General features: G+C 39.4%; 1 protein-coding gene across 2 annotated transcripts in view; it reads left to right on the forward strand.

Moving 5' to 3' along the window:
- The window catches only part of SAMD3 (sterile alpha motif domain containing 3), a gene marked incomplete at its 3' end in the record, with an annotated part of 45,944 nt that overhangs the window by 18,418 nt on the left and 7,447 nt on the right, over positions 1-20,079 (forward strand). For both annotated transcript variants that reach the window (XM_082633898.1, XM_082633899.1), the window contains exons 6-7: positions 1,181-1,348; positions 12,593-12,793. In XM_082633898.1, the coding sequence (XP_082490024.1) occupies positions 1,181-1,348; positions 12,593-12,793 (369 nt within the window). The remainder of the gene's footprint in view (positions 1-1,180; positions 1,349-12,592; positions 12,794-20,079) is intronic.

Below are 20,079 nucleotides of genomic sequence, written 5' to 3' on the forward strand. Positions count from 1 at the left end.
AACAGAGCAAGCTTTACCTAGATACCAGCAGGGTAGGCGAGGAGAGGGACAGAGCTTTCCAGGCCAGAACCAAAGGGCCAGCAGAGGGAAAGAAGGTTAGCAGTGTTGGTGTGTTGAGGAAGAAGCCCAGGTGTGTCCCCAAGTTGTAAAACATGTCTCTGGTCTTCCAAGCTGTCCATATGCCAGACAGATTCTCCCAGAGCACAAGCTGACCATCCACACTTCTTACTCAATGTGGCCTAAGAGGGCTTCCTAACCCAGCTCTGCAGCCATTTTCTACAAAGCTTTAAAGGTTACAGACATCTGGGCTCCTCTCAGACCTGCTGAAGCAGAATCTCTAGAGTCTGGATAAGCAGTATCAGCATCACCCCTTGGGGACTTGGAAGAAATGCAGATCCTCCACCCTGCCCCTGACCTGCTGAATTAGAGGCTCTGAGGGTAGGACCCAGCAACCTGTGTTTTAACAGATCCTCCAAGAATTGTGATTCAGGCGGAAGTTTAAGAACCATTGCTCTAGAAGAGAACTTCTCTGTCCACAGAGAGGGGTTTGAAAGGATCTGATTCCAGATTACCTTGAAGCTCTTTTTGGGGTAACCATGCCCTTCAGGATGGGGCTGACTTCTCTATTTTCTACATCTTCTACCCTTCCACATCTTGAGCTCTCTGTTCCTGCCATGCGCAACTCTTGGCAGTTCCCCAAATGGCACCATCTCTTCCTCTCCTCTGTTGCACAGGCTGCTTCATCTGATAATGCATTTAAAGAAAGCGTGTCAGTCCATATATGCATAAGTCAGTATCAGTTCTTTTCTAGAATCCAACAGGAAAGTAGAGTGCATTGTGGAGACACTAAAGTGGAAGGTATCCAGTTTTAGGAATTAAGAAATCTAGACTCAAGAGCTAGTATATTTAACTATATGACATTGTATATAATGACACACACACACACACACACACACACACACATAGCTATGTAATATACAAAATATCAATATATGTATATATTTATAGCATTATCACAAGATTATTGTGAGGATAAATAGAAGAATAGATATATTATTTCTATTACTGTGATGGGAAAATAATTTCAAACCCAAAGGTGGTAGACAAAGATTTTATTGTTTATATAGGATTATTCCAATCTCTTTGAAGATTAACTGCCCTGTTTTATAATTTTACACAGTTTTTATGGAAACGAGCCCTCAAAGATCGTTTTAAATATGTTCGAAGACCCATAGAAGATGATGAACAAGTGATGAGAAATAAGTGTAAATTTGGACACCGAAGAGGCCAGACAAGGAAATCTCTTGCTGATATAAGATTTGATGAAATTAAAATTGTCCAGATAAAAGTAAGATTGAATCTTTAATTGTTCTGACAATGTATTGGTTGGTTGATTGATTAAGGGATAATAAATACTAACATTTAAAATAATTAAAACAAAATAAAATATCCTTTTGAAAATTTGAGGTGTGGGTCAGAAACCAAAAAAAAAAATCTGTTTTGTTTTTGTGAATGAGAATATTTCCAAAAGAGGACTTCCAAAAATGGAGCAGAGAGTTATTGAACATCGCAAGTTTATTCTTTCACAATCTTCAAAAAACCTGGAGAAACCCTAAAGTTCTGGATCTTTGAATAATTTCTTTTCCTCTCATCCTAAAATGTATACTGTATTCTTGCTGTTGTTATTGCTGCAGAAAGTTTTTTTAATACTCATATTGTAGGGGTCAAGTTGCTTCTGGTTTCAAGGTTTCAGGGTGGAAGCTAATCCACATGCATGGGTCCAAAACCCCATACTGTTCTCGCTGTGTACAGAGGCGGCCATGAGGAGCTACAGTCAAAGGGCCCCAGGCAGGGCCTGGAGATTCCTCCCTCTGCAGTGGGTTTGCTGTACATACTGTTTACGGGGGTCCTAGTTATCTGAAATTCTATAAATATTCCTTATCTACCTCACAGCCCCCAAGTGTTCTCAGAAACAAAAATGTCCCCTGCTAATAAAGTAGATTGAGCTCCTTAGGAAGGATGTCCAAACTATCAAGTTATAGAAGCTAAATCTCATGTCCTCCCCAAAATCTATTTTCACATCAATCCAACATGAATATGTAAATATAATTTTTCACTACAGACACGTTTATGTTAGTGAATGTACTTGGTGTAAATATTCTATTTTCTTCTTCAGCTGCTATAGTTATTTGATATTAATAGAGCAACCTGTCAGATCATCTCAATTTTATTATCACTACTTATAAGCACCAGGGGACGGGAATATTTTTTAACATATTTTGTAAACCGTTCATCCAACTTTAGAAGTAAGAAAAATTTTAGATGAAGGAGTATTTTGAAATACCTTATTGGGACGTCCCTGGTGGTCCAGTGGCTAAGACTCCGCACTCCAATGCAGGGGGCCTGGGTTCAATCCCTGGTCAAGGAACTAGATCCCACATGCTGCAGCTAAGAATTCACATGCTGCAACTAAAAGTTCCAAATAAATAAATAAAAAGAAATACCTTATTATAGTTTTCAAAGAGATTTTCAAATGACAGTCCAGTTAAGATAATACATGTCTGCTCTTTGATGAAAAGACAAGACAGGTGAAAGTTACCTAAATTTAGTGTAATTTTATAGAAACTTTAACTGCAATATTCCAATTATAAACTAAAATCATGATAAGATAGAATTACATTCATTTTTAAATATCTTTTATATTCTTAAAATAAAAAGCCACTTTGTAAAGGAACATAATTATATTGTGCATATTTTCAAAATATGTGATTTTCCATATACTACAAATGGAGCTCCTTTATAAATGAATTAAAATTTTACAGATTCAGTTTTCTTTCTTTCCCACCACATCCCACCAAAATTGATGCACGTCCCACCAAAATTCATTGGAATGGATGAATGGTAAAATCGGAAAAGTAACACTTATCCTCAGCAAGGGTAAGCCCAGGGGGTCACAGGCCACCCTGAGGGACACAGGCTAAATGGTAACTCCTCTCCTATGTTGACACATCATCATTGACCCAGTTTGTACAATCATCTTTCCGTTCTTTCTCAAAACCACCCCAATTCTTCATGTAACTACACCTTTTGTTGTTCCTATCTTGGAGTCTCCCAGACATGCCAGAATTCTAAATTGAATCCTACTAAGGCCCATGCAGGGGTCTTTGCTACAAAAAGAACAGGGATTGAACGTACCAGGGCCCAAGATGAGTTAAGTTGCAACAGAATTTAGTTTTGACCTTCCTGCCAACTGGGACAAAAAGAGGTCCTTGTTCACGTCTGAAGAGGCAACATTTTTCCTGCCAAGCAAATCTAATTCGTAAGGATTTATTTTCCTCCCTCTTACAAATGGAGCTACAAATTTCTGATTCTTTTAAACACTGTAGCATCCCTATTTATGACCTCATGTTCTGTAAAGCCAAAAGCTTTACAGGATGGAGAAAATTTTACACTAGAATATTACATTACCATGTGTTTCTGTGTTTTGTACCCTCCATGGTGATTAAGCAAATGGAAAAACACTAAGAAGAGTAGAGGGACAAATCCATTGAATATACCACTTATCTCATGGGATTTTAGACTTCAGATGAATTGCCTAAATTATTTTGGGCTTCATTTTTGAATTTCTAATAGCTCATTTTTAATGTCTATGATTTCTGAAAATTAAGGATAGTTGGATTAAGATACACTGTGACAACTTTCACATCTTTTAAAATTTCTTGACTGGGCACAGCATTTCCATAATATAGAAAAAAGTTATTTCCTGTGCTTTAGATATGGAAAATATTGATGCAGGCAAGAAACCAGGAGGCAGGCCGTTCCCTCAAAGGCAGGGAAGTGGGTTTGGCTAAACTGGAGAAGGTTTTGGGAAGGAGTAAATGAAGGGAAGAGATTTTTCATTTGTTTTGTTTCTGTTGTTTGTCCTTTGGTGGTTGGAAGGAATTTACCAAAGAATTGATGGTAGATGCCTCAACGAAGGACAGTGTGTTTCTTAGTCCTGTCACGTGGGCTTCTGCAGATAACCAAGCAGCTGCAGAATTTGTGTGAGTTTGAGCCTAGGTCACAGATCTTTTGTCCCCAACCCTCCTCCTCCCTCAATCTCCAAGGTCAGCGTGGCACTGCTTAGACTACGCTACAAAACCCAAAGCTTCAGCAGCATCAAATCATCCACCCGTGAGTCTTAAAAATGTCTGGGTTCCTCATATTCTGCTCTTAAAAAAACTTATAACCATGGTATGCAGATGGCTATACGTGTCAGAATACCAGACTGTTTCCAGATCAGTCCTACAAAATACTGGTTTTAAATGCAATGTTTAAAAATCCTTTGCCAACCTCACGACCTCATGTCACTGCTGCTTGTAAATCATGCTCTCAAATGCAACATAAGTGACATTGCTTCTTATGCATCTGACTTTTAACTTTAGGTCCAAGCAACTTGTAGCCCTGTGAATTGATAAATCTGTTTCCTTTGCTTAATTGCCTTTTATTATACTTCTAGTATTTATAAATGGAGACATAATTAGATTCTCAAAACAGAATTAACTGAGTAATTTCTTTTTTATTGATTTACAGTGTTTCAGGTGTACAGCAAAATGAGTGTTATATATATATATACACATATATATATGTTCTTTTTCAGATTCTTTTCCATTATAGTTTATTACAAGCTATTGAATATAGTTCCCTGTGCTATAGAGTAGGACCTTGTTTACCTATTTTATATATAGTAGTGTGTATATGTTAATCTTAAACTCCTAATTTATCCCTCCCCCACCCCCTTTCCCCTCTGGTAACCATAAGTTTGTTTTCTCTATCTGTGAGTCTATTTCTGTCTTGTTAATAAGTTCATTTGTATCTTAACTGAGTAATTTCTTAAGTTGCTGACAACATTATCCTGTTTAAATGATGAAGACACACAGGTTTTAAAAACTTACAGGAATTGTATGGAGCTGCATGCAGAGTAGTGGAATTAACTTTGTACTGTATTATTTTTTGTGCAAAACCTCAGGTGTTAAAGTTGAGTGAATCAAACCCCACACCTCATGGCACATTATTGTCATTGTTCTGTGTCAGGCCTTTCTCTTGTTCTATTCATTCTTTCTGTGCTCGTTCTTCTCTGCCCTCTTTCCCACCTCTGCTCTTGGGCAATCCTTCTATTGTGTTTCATCTGTATCTTTTTGTTTGTAAGGTGTTCTAAAATGTGTACTCTGATTTTGCGTTTATACATATTTGACCCAGCGAAAATGGTATTCTATACCTCATTCGTGTTTCATTTTTTCACTGACACTCTTTAAGACTCATTCATGTTACTATGTATATTTCCAGCCCATGATTGTAGCGATTATTACAAGCCCTTGCCTCAAGCCCCTCAACGGATTGTACTGCAGAGAACGCCATTATACCTGTCTGGTTATGGACTCACCTGTGTGTTATTCCTTTGGCTTGTCCACCAGGAAGTGGAACTGATGGGGCAGAGGGCATGCATGTAGTTAATCTGACCAATTACTTTCTAGAATGATTTTGTTAGTCTCACTCCCATAATACTGCATATCCCTGTCTTCCTGCCATTGCTTAGCACTAGCCAGCCTTGTGAATTTTGCCAAGTCTAATAGGTATAAAGTGCAATCTGATTCTTGTGATTTGCATTTCCCTTGATAACTAATGAGTCTGAGCATCTCTTCATGTGTTTGTTAGACTTTTGAGTTTCTTCTTTTAGAAAATTACCTCTTTAGATCCATTGCCCAGTTTTTAATGGGTTGACATCTTTTTCTTCTTAGTTTGTAGGAAGCAGTCCTTCCCATGCCCTAAGTCACAAAGATATTCTCCTACTCTTTCTCTCATTAAGTTTATAGTTTGCATTTTCATGTTTAGATCTTTAAGTCATCTGGAGTCTGTCTTTGTATATGCTGTTAAGTAAGGATATCCATAGGGTGAGTTGCTCTTACAACACCAATTACTAAACACTCCATCCTTTTTTAATTTGTTTATGGTGGTACTTTTATTGTATGTTAAGTTCCCCCAAAAGACTTGGGTGTGTTCTGGGCACTGTCCCTTATTCCACTGGTCTCTCAGTCTACTCTTATGCCATTGTCACATTACATTTGATTACTTAGTGTTTATTACTTAGTATCACTTAGCACTTAGTGTACAGATATTTCTGGGGTGGTTCACCCTCATTTTCTGGAATAAGAGGAAGGACAGGGGGTCCTTGTCTCAAGAACCCACCCTGGGACTCCTTTGTAGCACCTGCTTTCTCATAGGAGAACTAGAGCCTGGCCTAGGGGTGCTGAGCTCAGGTGGGGGGGTAGGACCAAAGGAAGGTTCCGAGCATCTGCCAGTGCAAGGAGCACCAGGATAAGCTCTGTCTTGCTCTTGTGGAGAGCCTGCTGTGGCAGGATTGAGATGGCCTATGGAGGCATCCTGCTCCTGTCATCCTGGCCCTGGGGTGGGGTGGGGAAGGCAACTGGTTGACATAGGGCACTGGACCCCGATCTTCACACTCACCCAGCTTGATGCACATCATTTCTCAAAAATCTCTTCATCCAGAGGATTCCTTGGTGGTCCCTTTGGGCCTCTGCTAACTCCTAATTTATCCCTCCCCCCTCCATGTCCCATTTGAAACATCAGGATGTAAACATACTTTGAAATGCTTAAACTCGTCTTTAATGCTTTTTGACTAATGCACTCATTTTCTTTTCTTAAGTTATTGAGGTTTCTTTCAGCCAGTAGAGGCTTCGACTTATTACCATAAACTTTTCACTCTTGGGATATAAGCTGACTTTAATAATAGTCTTATTTTAATAAAGTCTGACTTTAATAAAATTGCTTCTTTCAAATTTTTCTGATAAAAACCTGGCTTGAATCTTTCATGTGTCCAGTCCTTCACATTTATGCCTGATCTTTTCATCCACTTTGAAAAGATTCTCCTCTGTCTTTATGGAGTAGATTAACTCTGAAATGGATATTTGGTGAACAGTTATTTTGGTTTCTTGAAGCAGTACAGGAAGGACTTTGAATTTTCCACAGGGGCTTTTGCTTTTCTCTCTTTCTTTTTTTTTTTTTTTTTGTTCCTAATTGCAATGAAGTTCTCTCAGTTTGGAGGCTATTAATGTGATCTTTAAGTGCACAGATTATTTTATCTTTATCAGTTAATGTAGTCTACATTTTGGTTTTTTTAAAGAGTTTTAAGTAAGTAATTTAATCCTATCAATGAGTTTCTTCAAAATTCCTTTTGATATCATCTTCTTGGAGGTTTTCATTTTATGCATGATTTATTACATCCAGCTCCAAGTTCTTAAAATCCATGTTGTCTTCTCCAGGAATAGCAGTCACTCTAGTCTTCCAGTTCCTTGTTTACCATCTGTTTAGTGGCTCTATTCATTATTGAAAGTGACATATTAAAATCTCCAGCTACCATTATTACTGAATTGTCTCTTTCTCCCTTCCATTCTATCAGTTTTTGCCACATGATTTTGGGGATGCCCTTGCTAGGTGTATATAAGTTTATAATTGTTATATCTTCCTAATGGATTGGCCCTCTTCCCATTATAAAATATCTTCCTTTATCTCTAGGAACAATTTTTGTCTTAAAATTTATTTTGTTTCATATTAGTACAGCTATTCTGTCTCTCTTTTGGTTACTGTTATTGGTATATTTTTTCCCATCTTTTTACTTTCAATCTACTTATGTCTTTGAATCTAAAGTGTGTCTCTAGTATATATTTGGATCATTTTTTTTTAAGTCCATTTTGTCAGTTACCTAATGTGATTACTGGTAAGTTAGAATTTATGTCTGCTATTTGTTTTCTATATGCCATCTTTTTCTTTTTACTTTATTCCTTAATTACTGCCTTATTTTGTGTTAAGTAAATATTTTCTAGTGTATTAATTTAATTTTCCTATCGTTTCTTTTAGTAAATAAACATTCATAGTTATTTCCTTAGTGGTTGCCCTGGGGATTACAACTAACATCTTGATTTATAATAATCTAGTTTGGATTAATATCCATTTCATTATAACAGCATATAAAAACTTTGCCCCTGTATAACTACACTTGTCTTCCTTTTATACACTGTATGCCCATCAACACAGAATTTATAACTCTTGCTTCATGCAACTGCTTTTAAAACAAGATGGGAGAAAGAAGGAGTTACAACCTGAAAATACATTGATACTGTCTTTTGTACTTACCTATGTAGTGACCTTTACCACTGCTCTGTTTTTTCATGTGGATTTGAGTTACAGTCAATGTTCTTCCATTTTAGCTTGAAAGACCATCTTTAGCATTTCTGGTAGGGCAGATCTGCTAGTGATCAATCCTCTCACTTTTTATTTATCTGGGAATGTCTTAAATCTCTCCTTTGTATTTGAAGGATGTATTGCTAGACATAGAATTCATTTAGGGGATTGATTTCTGGTTTGAGAATTGGGTGTTCCAGTGTTCAGTTATTATGGTTTTGGCTACAGCTACCAGAAAACCCTGTCTGAAATTGGCTAAAACTATAAGGAGAGCTATGATTTCCCATAATAAGAAACGCAGAGGTGGATGAGTGTGGATATGATTGCTGCTCACCAACTTAATCAGTTCATCTCCTCCAGACAATCAGCATGTTTGTACACCTCCACTCCCTTGAAGTGAGATGTGGCCATGAGACTGACTGATCAATGGAATGTGAGAAGAAATGTCAAGCTCATTGAAGATCCAGTATGCAGTGCCCCATCTTTCCCCTTTCTTCTGCAGTGATGACTGATATTCTAGATGGTGGAGCCAGTTTCTTGGGTGAAGAGGATGAGGAGCTGGGCCCCGAGAGGGACATTCACATGAGTGATAAACATCTGTTGCTCTAACGTTTGGGGGTTGTTAGATAGAGCAGCAGCATCTTGCCTATCCTGAGTAATACCAGCGGCTCCAAGTACAGCACGTCAGGCTTTGGATCCACATCTCAGTGATTCTCCTGTTCCAGAGCAGCCTTCATCAAGTGATGGAGTATTATGGACTTTTCTCAGACTCTGAAACATGAAGAAAACACAATATTTTTCCCGATTCTGATGTGAAACATCTTATCAAACATATACTGGGAATGTTGCAGCCGTTTCTGTAGAGAGATTAATTTATGCTTTTTTTTTAAACTTATGCTATATCTAGGACAGGAACACAGGGATTTAATAAGTGATTGTGGGGTGTCCTTGCATCCACAGTCCTCCAGACTTTTGTTAAATAAATAAATAGATAAATAAATAAACAAACAAACTGCCGGGTGTTAAATGACTAACACTATACTTATACAGTAGCCCCCCCCCAACATCCACAGTTTCGCTTTCTGGGGTTTCAATTACCCTCAGTCGACTGTGTTCTGAAAATATTAAATGGAAAGTTCTAGAAATAAACAATTTATAAGTTTTAAGTTGAGAGAGAGACCACATTCACATAACTTTTATTACAGTGTATTGTTATAATTGTTCTATTTTATTATTATTGTTGTTAATCTCTTACTGTGCCTAATTTATAAATTAAACTTTATCATAGGTACGTATTAAGGGAAAAATATAGTATATATAAGGTTCAGTACCATCTTTGGTTTCAGGCTTCCACTGGGGCTCTTGGAACGTATCCCCCGCAGATAAGTAGGGGGCTACTGTAATTCATTTCTCTCTTAAAACATTTCTTTTCCTACTTATTGGGTATATATGTACCCAGTGACTTTGAAAGTCATGAAACAGTTTTGCGTGTTAGCTTTCTTTGGCTTACAAATACAATGGAATTGAAAGTCATGCAAAAACCGCTTAGTCGATGCTAAGAACATACACTAGGTTTCTTTTAATTTCTTTTAGGGCATTTACTGTTTGTTTCTTACTGCACCTGACATAATGATTTATTGTATAAATACTAATCATTTTTATAGCCTTTTCCACAGATGTTTCTCTCATGGTGCAAAACTGAACAAGAAACAAAAGTTGAAGAAAAATGTTGACAGTTAATTGCATTCTGGATATAATGCAATTACTGCCATCAGCAGGTGGCACATCTGCTAATACTGTGAAGTTTTACAAGTCAGCTGTGCACTTGGAAACACGGGGCAAAGTCAAAGTAGTTTCCCTGTGGATTGACTAAGACACGTGACTGAATGTTAAGGAAAGAGACTGTTCAAGTTACACAGGGAAACATCGTTTCCAAAGTCAATTTGATGACAATAGAAGTGGAAACAGGGATGACTGGATTTGGTATGAAGAAAACTCTAGCATCTAACACAGCACTGTTCAATAGAAATATAATACACACCACAGATATAATTTAAGATTTCCTAGTAGCCACATTAAAAAACATAAAAAGAAGCAGGTGGAATTATAACATTAAGAGTATAGTTTACTTAACCCAATATTATCATTTCAACATGTAATCGTTATGAAAAATTGTTAATGAGATGTTTTACATTCTTTTTTTGCATACTAAGTCTTTGAAATTCAGTGTTTCCAGCACACATCTTAATTTCGTCTAGCCACAGTTCAAGTGCTGCACAGCCATATGTGGCTAGTGGCTTTTAGACCGGATAACTCAGATAAATACCCCCTTAGAGGAATCAGAGGGTTAAATGACACTCTCTGGGGAACACCATAGTTAGCAGGGAGCATGTCCAGTTACTAATGTCAAACCCTTATTGCATTTCTGGGATAGATCCAAGTTAGTTATTCCTTGTTCCTAATATTTGCAACTTTGTTCATGAATGAGATTGACCTGTAATTATCCTCTCTCATACAATTCTTTCAGGTTTGGGAATCAATGTCATAGACATAGAGGCGTCATAGTATGGGTTGGAATTCTTCATAGAATTTCTTTTTTTTTTTTTGACTCCTTGAAAAAATTTGCATAAATTTGGTATGCCCTCTGTTTTGAAAGTTTAGTAGAATTTGTCTGTGAAAACTTCAGGTCTTTGAATTTTCTTTGTGGAAAGACTTTCGTCTTCTAATTAAATTTATATAAGGTTCTAGGAATTTCTTTTTAGTCTGTTTGTATGTTATATTTTTCTAGGAATTTGTTCACTTGGTCTATGTCTTGCTAATCATCCTATGTTCACAGACAGTGGATCTACCTGATGCTTTCCTAAAATGCTTGTAAAGTCTTGATATAGGAGCCTTTTAGGCTTTTTACTATTTTTTCATCTTTTACAGGTAACATCTGCTCACATTCTGGTCAGCTAGACAGTTTGTCAACTTGTTGATTCAAGTGTAGTTCAGCCAAGTGTCCGCTCAACTAACTTTTCTAGAAAGATTTTTTTCTTGTCTCCTCAAAGCCTGTTGATTACCTTAGATTTTTTAAAATAAATTTATTTATTCATTTTTGGCTGCGTTGGGTCTGGCTGCACGCGGGCTTTCTCTAGCTGTGGCGAGCTGGGGCTACTCTCCATTGAGGTGCGCGGGCTTCTCATTGCAGTGGCTTCTCTTGTTGCGGAGCACGGGCTCTAGGTGCACGGGCTTCAGTAGTTGCAGCTCATGGGCTCTAGAGCACAGGCTCAGTAGCTGTGGTGCACAGGCTTAGTAGCTCTGTGGCATGTGGGATCTTCCTGGACCAGGGCTCAAACCCATGTCCCCTACTTTGGCAGGTGGATTCTTAACCACTGCGCCACCAGGGGAGTCCCTACCTTAGATTTTTAATGAGAATATGTGAGGTACTTATAGCCACCCCACCCCATCCAATGTACCCAAATGCATAGCGAATATAATTGGCAGCTTCATGATTCAGCATCACAAAATACCCACCATTATTATTTTGAATTTGGATTATATGGCATGGTACTGCAGCCCTAAAAAAGCATTTAAGAAGGAAAAATACAAACAATAACAAAAACTTAATTTAAAACCTTTTATCTCTTCTTAATATTTTGTCTTCTAAAATTCAAATGCATAGGAATAGATGACATTTCTATTCAGTGTGAACATTCTGGATAATCTAGGTTTCCACGTAAAAAGGTATGTAGGAAATGAAATAACTCTTAGATCTGTCAAGAGAACAGATTATGGGACTTCCCTGGTGGTGCAGTGGTTAAGAATCCACCTGCCAATGCAGGGGACACGGGTTCGAGCCCTGGTCTGGGAAGATCCCACATGCCGCGGAGCAACTAAGCCCGTGCACCACAACTATTGAGCCTGTGAGCCACAACTACTGAAGCCCATGTGCCACAACTAATGAAGCCCGTGCACCTAGAAGCCATTGCTTCACAACAAGAGAAGCCATCACAATGAGAAGCCCGCCCACCGCAACAAAGAGTAGCCCCTGCTCTCAGCAACTAGAGAAAACCCGCGTGCAGCAGCAAAGACCCAATGCAGCCAAAAATTAAATAAATTAATAAATAAATACTTTTTTTAAAAAAGAGAACAGATTATAATTCCAGAGTCAGTTATTAACTGTTTGATTTGTTCACAGCGTCAAAGACATTTGTTAACCACGTTCAAAGCCAAGCATAATGCTACATAGTAGTGCTCACCACATGAGTGAATCGTTGAGTGTGCCATAACAGCCCATAATTCAGGTTTTCATGAAGCATTAAACTGCCACTTGAAACATGGAACATATTAATATTTTGAAAATATTTTGCAGGAGGAAGCTGTTTGTTTAGATTATGAGGTAGATGAACATATTAACTGGTTCCAGCAAGAATATGTGAAAACAGAAAAAGACTGGAGTGAAATTGATAAGAGGATGAGCCAGACTTTGGAAATAAGAAGAAAGTTGATCAGCAGCAGAACACCTCTCAAGGACATTCTTAAAATGTTTCCTTTCCTGAAGTGCCCCTATCAGGTATTTTTATTTGCTTATAATAGTCTGATTATAATGTCCAAATTGATTTTTGTCTCTTTCCTCTTGGAGTGGTAACAAGACCATGCAGCAAGATGGTGGTTATGAATCTCAGGAGAATGTGCGAGGCCCAAGGGGTACAACTAGGACCATTTGGTAAAAATTTCTGGAATCATATTGTGATAACACACACTGGCTGCCTTCAGCTTGGAAGAGTTCTCCATCACATACTGTGGACATATTGTGGAGGAAGGGGCACCACTACTTTGGGGTATTTTGACAGTGGGAAACATTTTCCCTTTGCGTGCATTTAGACAATCAAGATAGTTTATGAGATAACTGTTAGCATGCAACATTACTCAAAATCTATTTCCTTTATGATCCCAAATCATTTCATAAAGTGGTCTTAAAATATACGAAGTTTATGGGTAAATCAGACACCCTGCCATTTAGTTTATTTAAGGTGGCCATTAAAGGGTCCTATTACAATTTTAGTGGAATTTTGGCTGTAGTATATAATGAAAGACTCTTCAATGTTTTTATCTGAGAATACATTTCATGGAGGAATTCTGTAGGTGCAATCAACCAAACTGGAAATGAAAAGTTTTACATGCTTTTCTTCTTCCAAAGGAAACTGAAATAAGAATTTGCCTACATGTTTTATTTTAATAATAATGTCTATACCAAACATCTGAGTGTTTGCTACATAGCAGCTATGTTCTCAGTGCTTTACATGGATTATTTTATTTAATTTTTTCTCAGCAACCCTACCTTATTTATTGCTTGCTTTCTCCTTAATCTTTGGGTTGCTAGGAACAGTAATATATGGTATAGCCTCTAGCTGTTAGAAGAGTATGCCAGATTGACACACGTACAAAATATACTTTTAAAGTAAAAAACTGTTAAACTGATAGCCTATAAACTCTTTAAATGTAAGGAGGATGTTCTGAACATTGTAGTAGTTCCCAAAGTACCTAGCAGAGTACTGTGTGTAAAATACAAATGAAGTATTGATTTTTTTGAATGCTGGATGAGTTAGTAGATGGTTGGTGGCTTAGTCCAATCTAGCTACTATAAACAAAAATACCATCGACTGAGTAGCTTATAAACAATTGAAATGTATTTCTCCCAGTTCTGGAGTTGGGGAAGTTCAAGATCAAGATATCTTCAGATTTAGTGTCTGGTGAGAGTCCACTTTCTGGTTCATGGATGTTGCTCCTTAGCTGTAACTTCATATGACTGAAGGGCAAGATAGCTCTCTGGGGGCTTTTGTATAAGGGCACTAACCCCATTTATGAGGCCTCTGCCCTCATGACCTAAGCACCTCCCAAAGACCTCATCTCCTAATACCATCACACTGCTAGGTTTCAACATATGAATTTGGTGGGGGACACAAACATTTGGTGGGGGACACAAACCAAGGGGACTCTTGGTCCCCTTCATGTATTTCCCCCATTCCCCACTTACAACAGTGGTTGGTAAGGCTGCTCTGGTCACTGATGTTGCAACCTTTGGGGTTTTCACTGGACTGCAGCCTACAAAGTTTTAGTGATTAAAACAGATGAGCTATGGTTCAGTGGCCTTTCAAAGAACTATAGTTGATAGTAAATCTGGGGTTCATTATAGCTCTAATGAAGAGTAGAGACATTTCAGACCTAAGGCTGTATCTCTCCTGCTTTGTTTAAGTCTCCCATTGTGGCATCTGTAAGCCTTTTCTTCCTATTCCCTCAGGTATTTCACCCTTTATATTCAAAATGTGGATTGGGGTATGGTTTTGGTAATGGCTGTACTTACTGAATAAAGTTGCCCTATTTATTGTCGTAAACAAAAGGTTTAAACATTTAGCCTTCTTCAGGAAGTACGTCCCTAACTCAGCCTTGGGTAGCTAGCTGGGATTAACAATTCATAAAATCCTTGTGGCGCTTCTGAAAATAAAAGCAGGTTTGACCTTGCTTACAAATACCCGGTTAACAAACAATCCCTATAGTAGGACAGCTGCCTCTGCTTCAGACCTCCCCCATCACCTGTTTGTTTCTACTACCAATGTGGAAACGCTTGGCACTTAGGGAGCTTGTGGACGCAGGTTGGTTGAAGAGAAGCAGCCAGTGTGGGAAGCTGGTCCCAGGACCCTCAATTACCACCTGTACTCATCAACGTCCTCCTCTCAAAAAACTTTCTCTCAACAGAAAATTTAAAAATTTAAACTTCTAAAATGTTCTTCATGAGAGTAGAATATTATCAACTAGGAATTTGTTACTGGGACCTAGTGGATGTGGCACAAGACAAGTAAGAAAAGTTGAGGAGGGGAAAATACCAAACACAAATTTAAATAATTCCTCAAATTTCCAGTAAATCCTTTGAAATGCTATAGTTTTCACCTTACTGAGAAACTATTTCAACAATCATTGTTTAAAACTTGAGTGAAGTGTCTAAGAATCACCAGCTAATATAAAGTTTCAAGGGAAAACAAAAGAATCTGAGTTTTGTTTTTGGCCATGATGGAGAAACTGGTCCTGGACCTACCTTCCCATCATTAACATGGATAAAACTGGGAAAAATATCCCAGTTTTATAGGATATTTGAGGCAACTGCTTCCAGGCATTGGAGAGTAGGCATCGCAGGACTCTGTTCTTTTTTTTGTTTGTTTTATGAAATTGATTATTTTAAATAAATTAATTGAATTATAGTTGACTTACAACATTATGTTAGTTTCAGGTGTACAACATAGTGTTTCGATATTTTTATAGATTATGCATTATAGAAAGTTATTACAATTATATTGACTATATTTCCTGTGTTGTACCTTACATCCCTGTGACTTATTTATTTCATAACTAGTAATTTTTTACCTCTTGGTCCCCTTCATGTATTTCACCCATTCCCCATGCCCTTCCCTCTGGCAACCACTAGTTTGTTCTCTGTAGGACTCTGATCTTGATTAAAGGGGAACATACAGGATGGGCCTCAGTTTTCTTCCTTGGGGTTACTTTCTAGATCATGGCACAAAAAGAGGAAAGCCAAGCAGGATGGTGGTCTCACAGAGTTGAACAGTTAGAGGTGGGAGTTTGGGAATGATGAAGTAGCTGGTATTTGTGAGAGAAGGTACTAGAGGAAAGATGGAGGGCAGAAGTCCATGGAGGGATTCCCCAGAGGTCTTTGGCTGAGAGCTGGACCGCACAGGACAAGACCCCACAAAGCTGCGAAGAGAGGCTGCCACAGGATGGCAACCTGAAAGCAGAGGTGACACGGTGTTGAAAAATAAGAATTGTGGCCCAGTCAGAGTGGGAAGACCTTGCTGAGCATCTTGGGCATCCATCTGAGACTCCAGAAAGTCCACACTTTATGTCCTAGATTTGAGTTGGGGCCATTGCCTAGAACTAAGGACAAAAACCAAAATAAACCGAAATAAACTCATTCAAACAAACAATAAGATTAAGTCTGACAGAACCAGAAGGATCAACCAGAAATTTAATTGCCTGCCAGAACAAAATTTAACACCCTCAGTTTAATCCAGACTTCCTACTAGTGGTCACTAGGGGTAATAGTGAGTGGTGCCACTCCATTTTCCATCCCTGGATTCCTGGACTTGTGAATTCCGGCTATGAGAGAAACAGCACCATATATGGGGCTCTGACTCAGCGCATATACAGCTCCTGGAGAACCTTACCCCAGCCCTATAAGGAACTGCTACCTAACTGGCTGTAACGAAGTCTTCAAAAGGCCATTTCACCGTTCTATCAAGCCAGCTGCTTCAGGATGGTGGGAACACGGTAAAACCAGTGAATTCCATGCAGCATCACCGTGGGGCATCTTAGCAGAGAATGGAATATATATTTTAAAAGAACCAAATTGAAATTCAGAACTGAAAAGAACATTTATCTGAAATGAAAACATCATTGGATAGGGAAATGCTTATTGGGAAATGCAAACTAAGAGTCTGTGAACTTGAAGATAGAAGTGATCCAAAATGAATAGAAAAGGAAAAAAGATTAAGGTTAGTAACCACTGGAACAAGATGGCGGAAGAGTAAGACGCGGAGATCACCTTCCTCCCCACGGATACACCAGAAATACAGCTACACGTGGAACAACTCCTACAGAACACCTACTGAACGCTGGCAGAAGACCCCAGACCTCCCAAAAGGCAAGAAACCCCCCACATACCTGGGTAGGGCAAAGCGGAGAGATCCCCACACAGAGGATCAGTGCCGAGCGGCACTCACCAGCCCGAGAGGCTTGTCTGCTCGCCCGCCGGGGCACGCAGCGCTGGAAGCTGAGGCTCGGGCTTCCGTCAGAGCGCAGGGAGAGGACTGGGGCTGGCGGCGAGAACTCAGCCTGAAGGGGGCTAATGTGCCACAGCTAGCCGGGAGGGAGTCCGGGAAGACTCTGGAGCTGCCGAAGAGGCAAGAGACTTTTTCTTCCCTCTTGGTTTCCTGGTGCGCGAGGAGAGGGGATTAAGAGCGCTGCTTAAAGGGGCTCCACAGACGGGCGCGAGTCGCGACTGAAAGCGCGGAGCCCAGAGACGGGCGTGGGACGCTGGGGCTGCTGCTGCCGCCGCCAAGAAGCCTGTGTGCGAGCGCAGGTCACTGCCCACACCGCCCTTCCGGGAGACTGTGCAGCCCGCCACTGCCGGGGTCCCGGGATCCAGGGGCGGCTTCCCTGGGAGAACGCACGGCGCGCCTCGGGCTGGTGCAACGTCACGCCGACCTCTGCCGCTGCAGGCTCGCCCCGCACTCCGTGCCCCTCCCTCCCGCCCGGTCTGAGTGAGCCAGAGTCCCCGAAGAGGCTGCTCCTTTAACCCTGTCCTGCCTGAGCGAAGAACAGACGCCCTCCGGCGACCTACACGCAGAGGCGGGGCCAAATCCAAAGCTGAGACCCAGGAGCTGTGAGAACAAAGAAGAGAAAGGGAAACCTCTCCCAGCAGCCTCAGAAGCAGCGGATTAAAGCTCCACAATCAACTTGATGTACTCTGCATCTGTGGAATACATGAATAGACAACACATCATCCCAAATTGAGGAGCCCGGAGTCAGTGCTTTGCCTCTGAGGTGGGAGAGCCAACTTCAGGACACTGGTCCACAAGAGACCTCCCAGCTCCACATAATATCAAACGGCAAAAATCTTCCAGAGATCTCCATCTCAACACCAGCACCCAGCTTCACTCAACGACCAGCAAGCTACAGTGCTGGACACCGTATGCCAAACAACTAGCAAGACAGGAACACAACGCCACCCATTAGCAGAGAGGTGGCCTAAACTCATAAAAAGTCTGCAGACACCCCAAAACACACCACCAGACGTGGACCTGCCCACCAGAAAGACAAGATCCAGCCTCATCCACCAGAACACAGGCACTAGTCCCCTCCACCAGGAAGCCTACACAACCCACTAAACCAACCTTAGCCACTGGGGACAGACACCAAAAACAACGGGAACTACAAACCTGCAGCCTGCAAAAAGGAGACCCCAAACACAGTAACATAAGCAAAATGAGAAGACAGAAAAACACACAGCAGGAGAAGGAGCAAGATAAAAACCCACCAGATCTAACAAATGAAGAGGTAATAGGCAGTCTACCTGAAAAAGAATTCAGAATAATGATGGTAAAGATGATCCAAGATTCTATTTCCCAGATCCAAAATCTTGGAAATAGAATAGACAAAATGCAAGAAACAGTTAACAAGGACCTAGAAGAACTAAAGATGAATCAAGCATCGATTAAAAACACAATACATGAAATAAAAAATACTCTAGATGGGATCAATAGCAGAATAACTGAGGCAGAAGAACGGATAAGTGAGGTGGAAGATAAAATAGTGGAAATAACTGCTGCAGAGCAAAATAAAGAAAAAAGAATGAAAAGAACAGAGGACAGTCTCAGAGACCTCTGGGACAACATTAAACGCACCAACATTCGAATTATCGGGGTTCCAGAAGAAGAAGAGAAAAAGAAAGGGACTGAGAAAATATTTGAAGAGATTATAGTTGAAAACTTCCCTAATATGGGAAAGGAAATAGTTAATCAAGTCCAGGAGGCACAGAGAGTCCCATACAGAATAAATCCAAGGAGAAATACGCCAAGACACATATTAATCAAACTGTCAAAAATTAAACACAAAGAAATCATATTAAAAGCAGCAAGGCAAAAACAACAAATAACACACAAGGGAATCCCCATCAGGTTAACAGCTGATCTCTCAGCAGAAACTCTACAAGCCAGAAGGGAGTGGCAGGACATAATTAAAGTGATGAAGGAGAAAAACCTGCAACCAAGATTACTCTACCCAGCAAGGATCTCATTCAGATTTGATGGAGAAATTAAAACGTTTACAGACAAGCAAAAGCTGAGAGAGTTCAGCACCACCAAACCAGCTTTACAACAAATGCTAAAGGAACTTCTTTAGGCAAGAAACACAACAGAAGTAAAAGACCTACAATAACGAACCCAAAACAATTAAGAAAATGGGAACAGGAACATACATATCGATAATTACCTTAAATGTAAATGGACTAAATGCTCCCACCAAAAGACACAGATTGGCTGAATGGATACAAAAACAAGACCCATATATATGCTGTCTACAAGAGACCCACTTCAGACCTAGAGACACATACAGACTGAAAGTAAGGGGATGGAAAAAGATATTCCATGCAAATGGAAACCAAAAGAAAGCTGGAGTAGCAATTCTCATATCAGACAAAATAGACTTTAAAATAAAGACTACTAGAAGAGACAAAGAAGGACACTACATAATGATCAAGGGATCAATCCAAGAAGAAGATATAACAATTGTAAATATTTATGCACCAAAACATAGGAGCACCTCAATACATAAGGCAAATACTAACAGCCATAAAAGGAGAAATCGACAGTAACACACTCATAGTAGGGGACTTTAACACCCCACTTTCACCAATGGACAGATCATCCAAAATGAAAATAAATAAGGAAACACAAGCTTTAAATGATACATTAAACAAGATGGACTTAATTGATATTTATAGGACATTCCATCCAAAAACAACAGAATACACATTTTTCTCAAGTGCTCATGGAACATTCTCCAGGATAGATCATATCTTGGGTCACAAATCAAGCCTTGGTAAATTTAAGAAAATTGAAATTGTATCAAGTATCTTTTCCGACCACAATGCTATGAGACTAGATATCAATTACAGGAAAAGATCTGTAAAAAATACAAACACATGGAGGCTAAACAATACACTACTTAATAACGAAGTGATCACTGAAGAAATCAAAGAGGAAATTAAAAAATACCTAGAAACAAATG

This window comes from Mesoplodon mirus, assembly GCF_964341445.2.
Source record: "Mesoplodon mirus genome assembly, chromosome: 10".
In the NCBI taxonomy this organism is placed as follows: Eukaryota; Metazoa; Chordata; class Mammalia; order Artiodactyla; family Ziphiidae; genus Mesoplodon; species Mesoplodon mirus.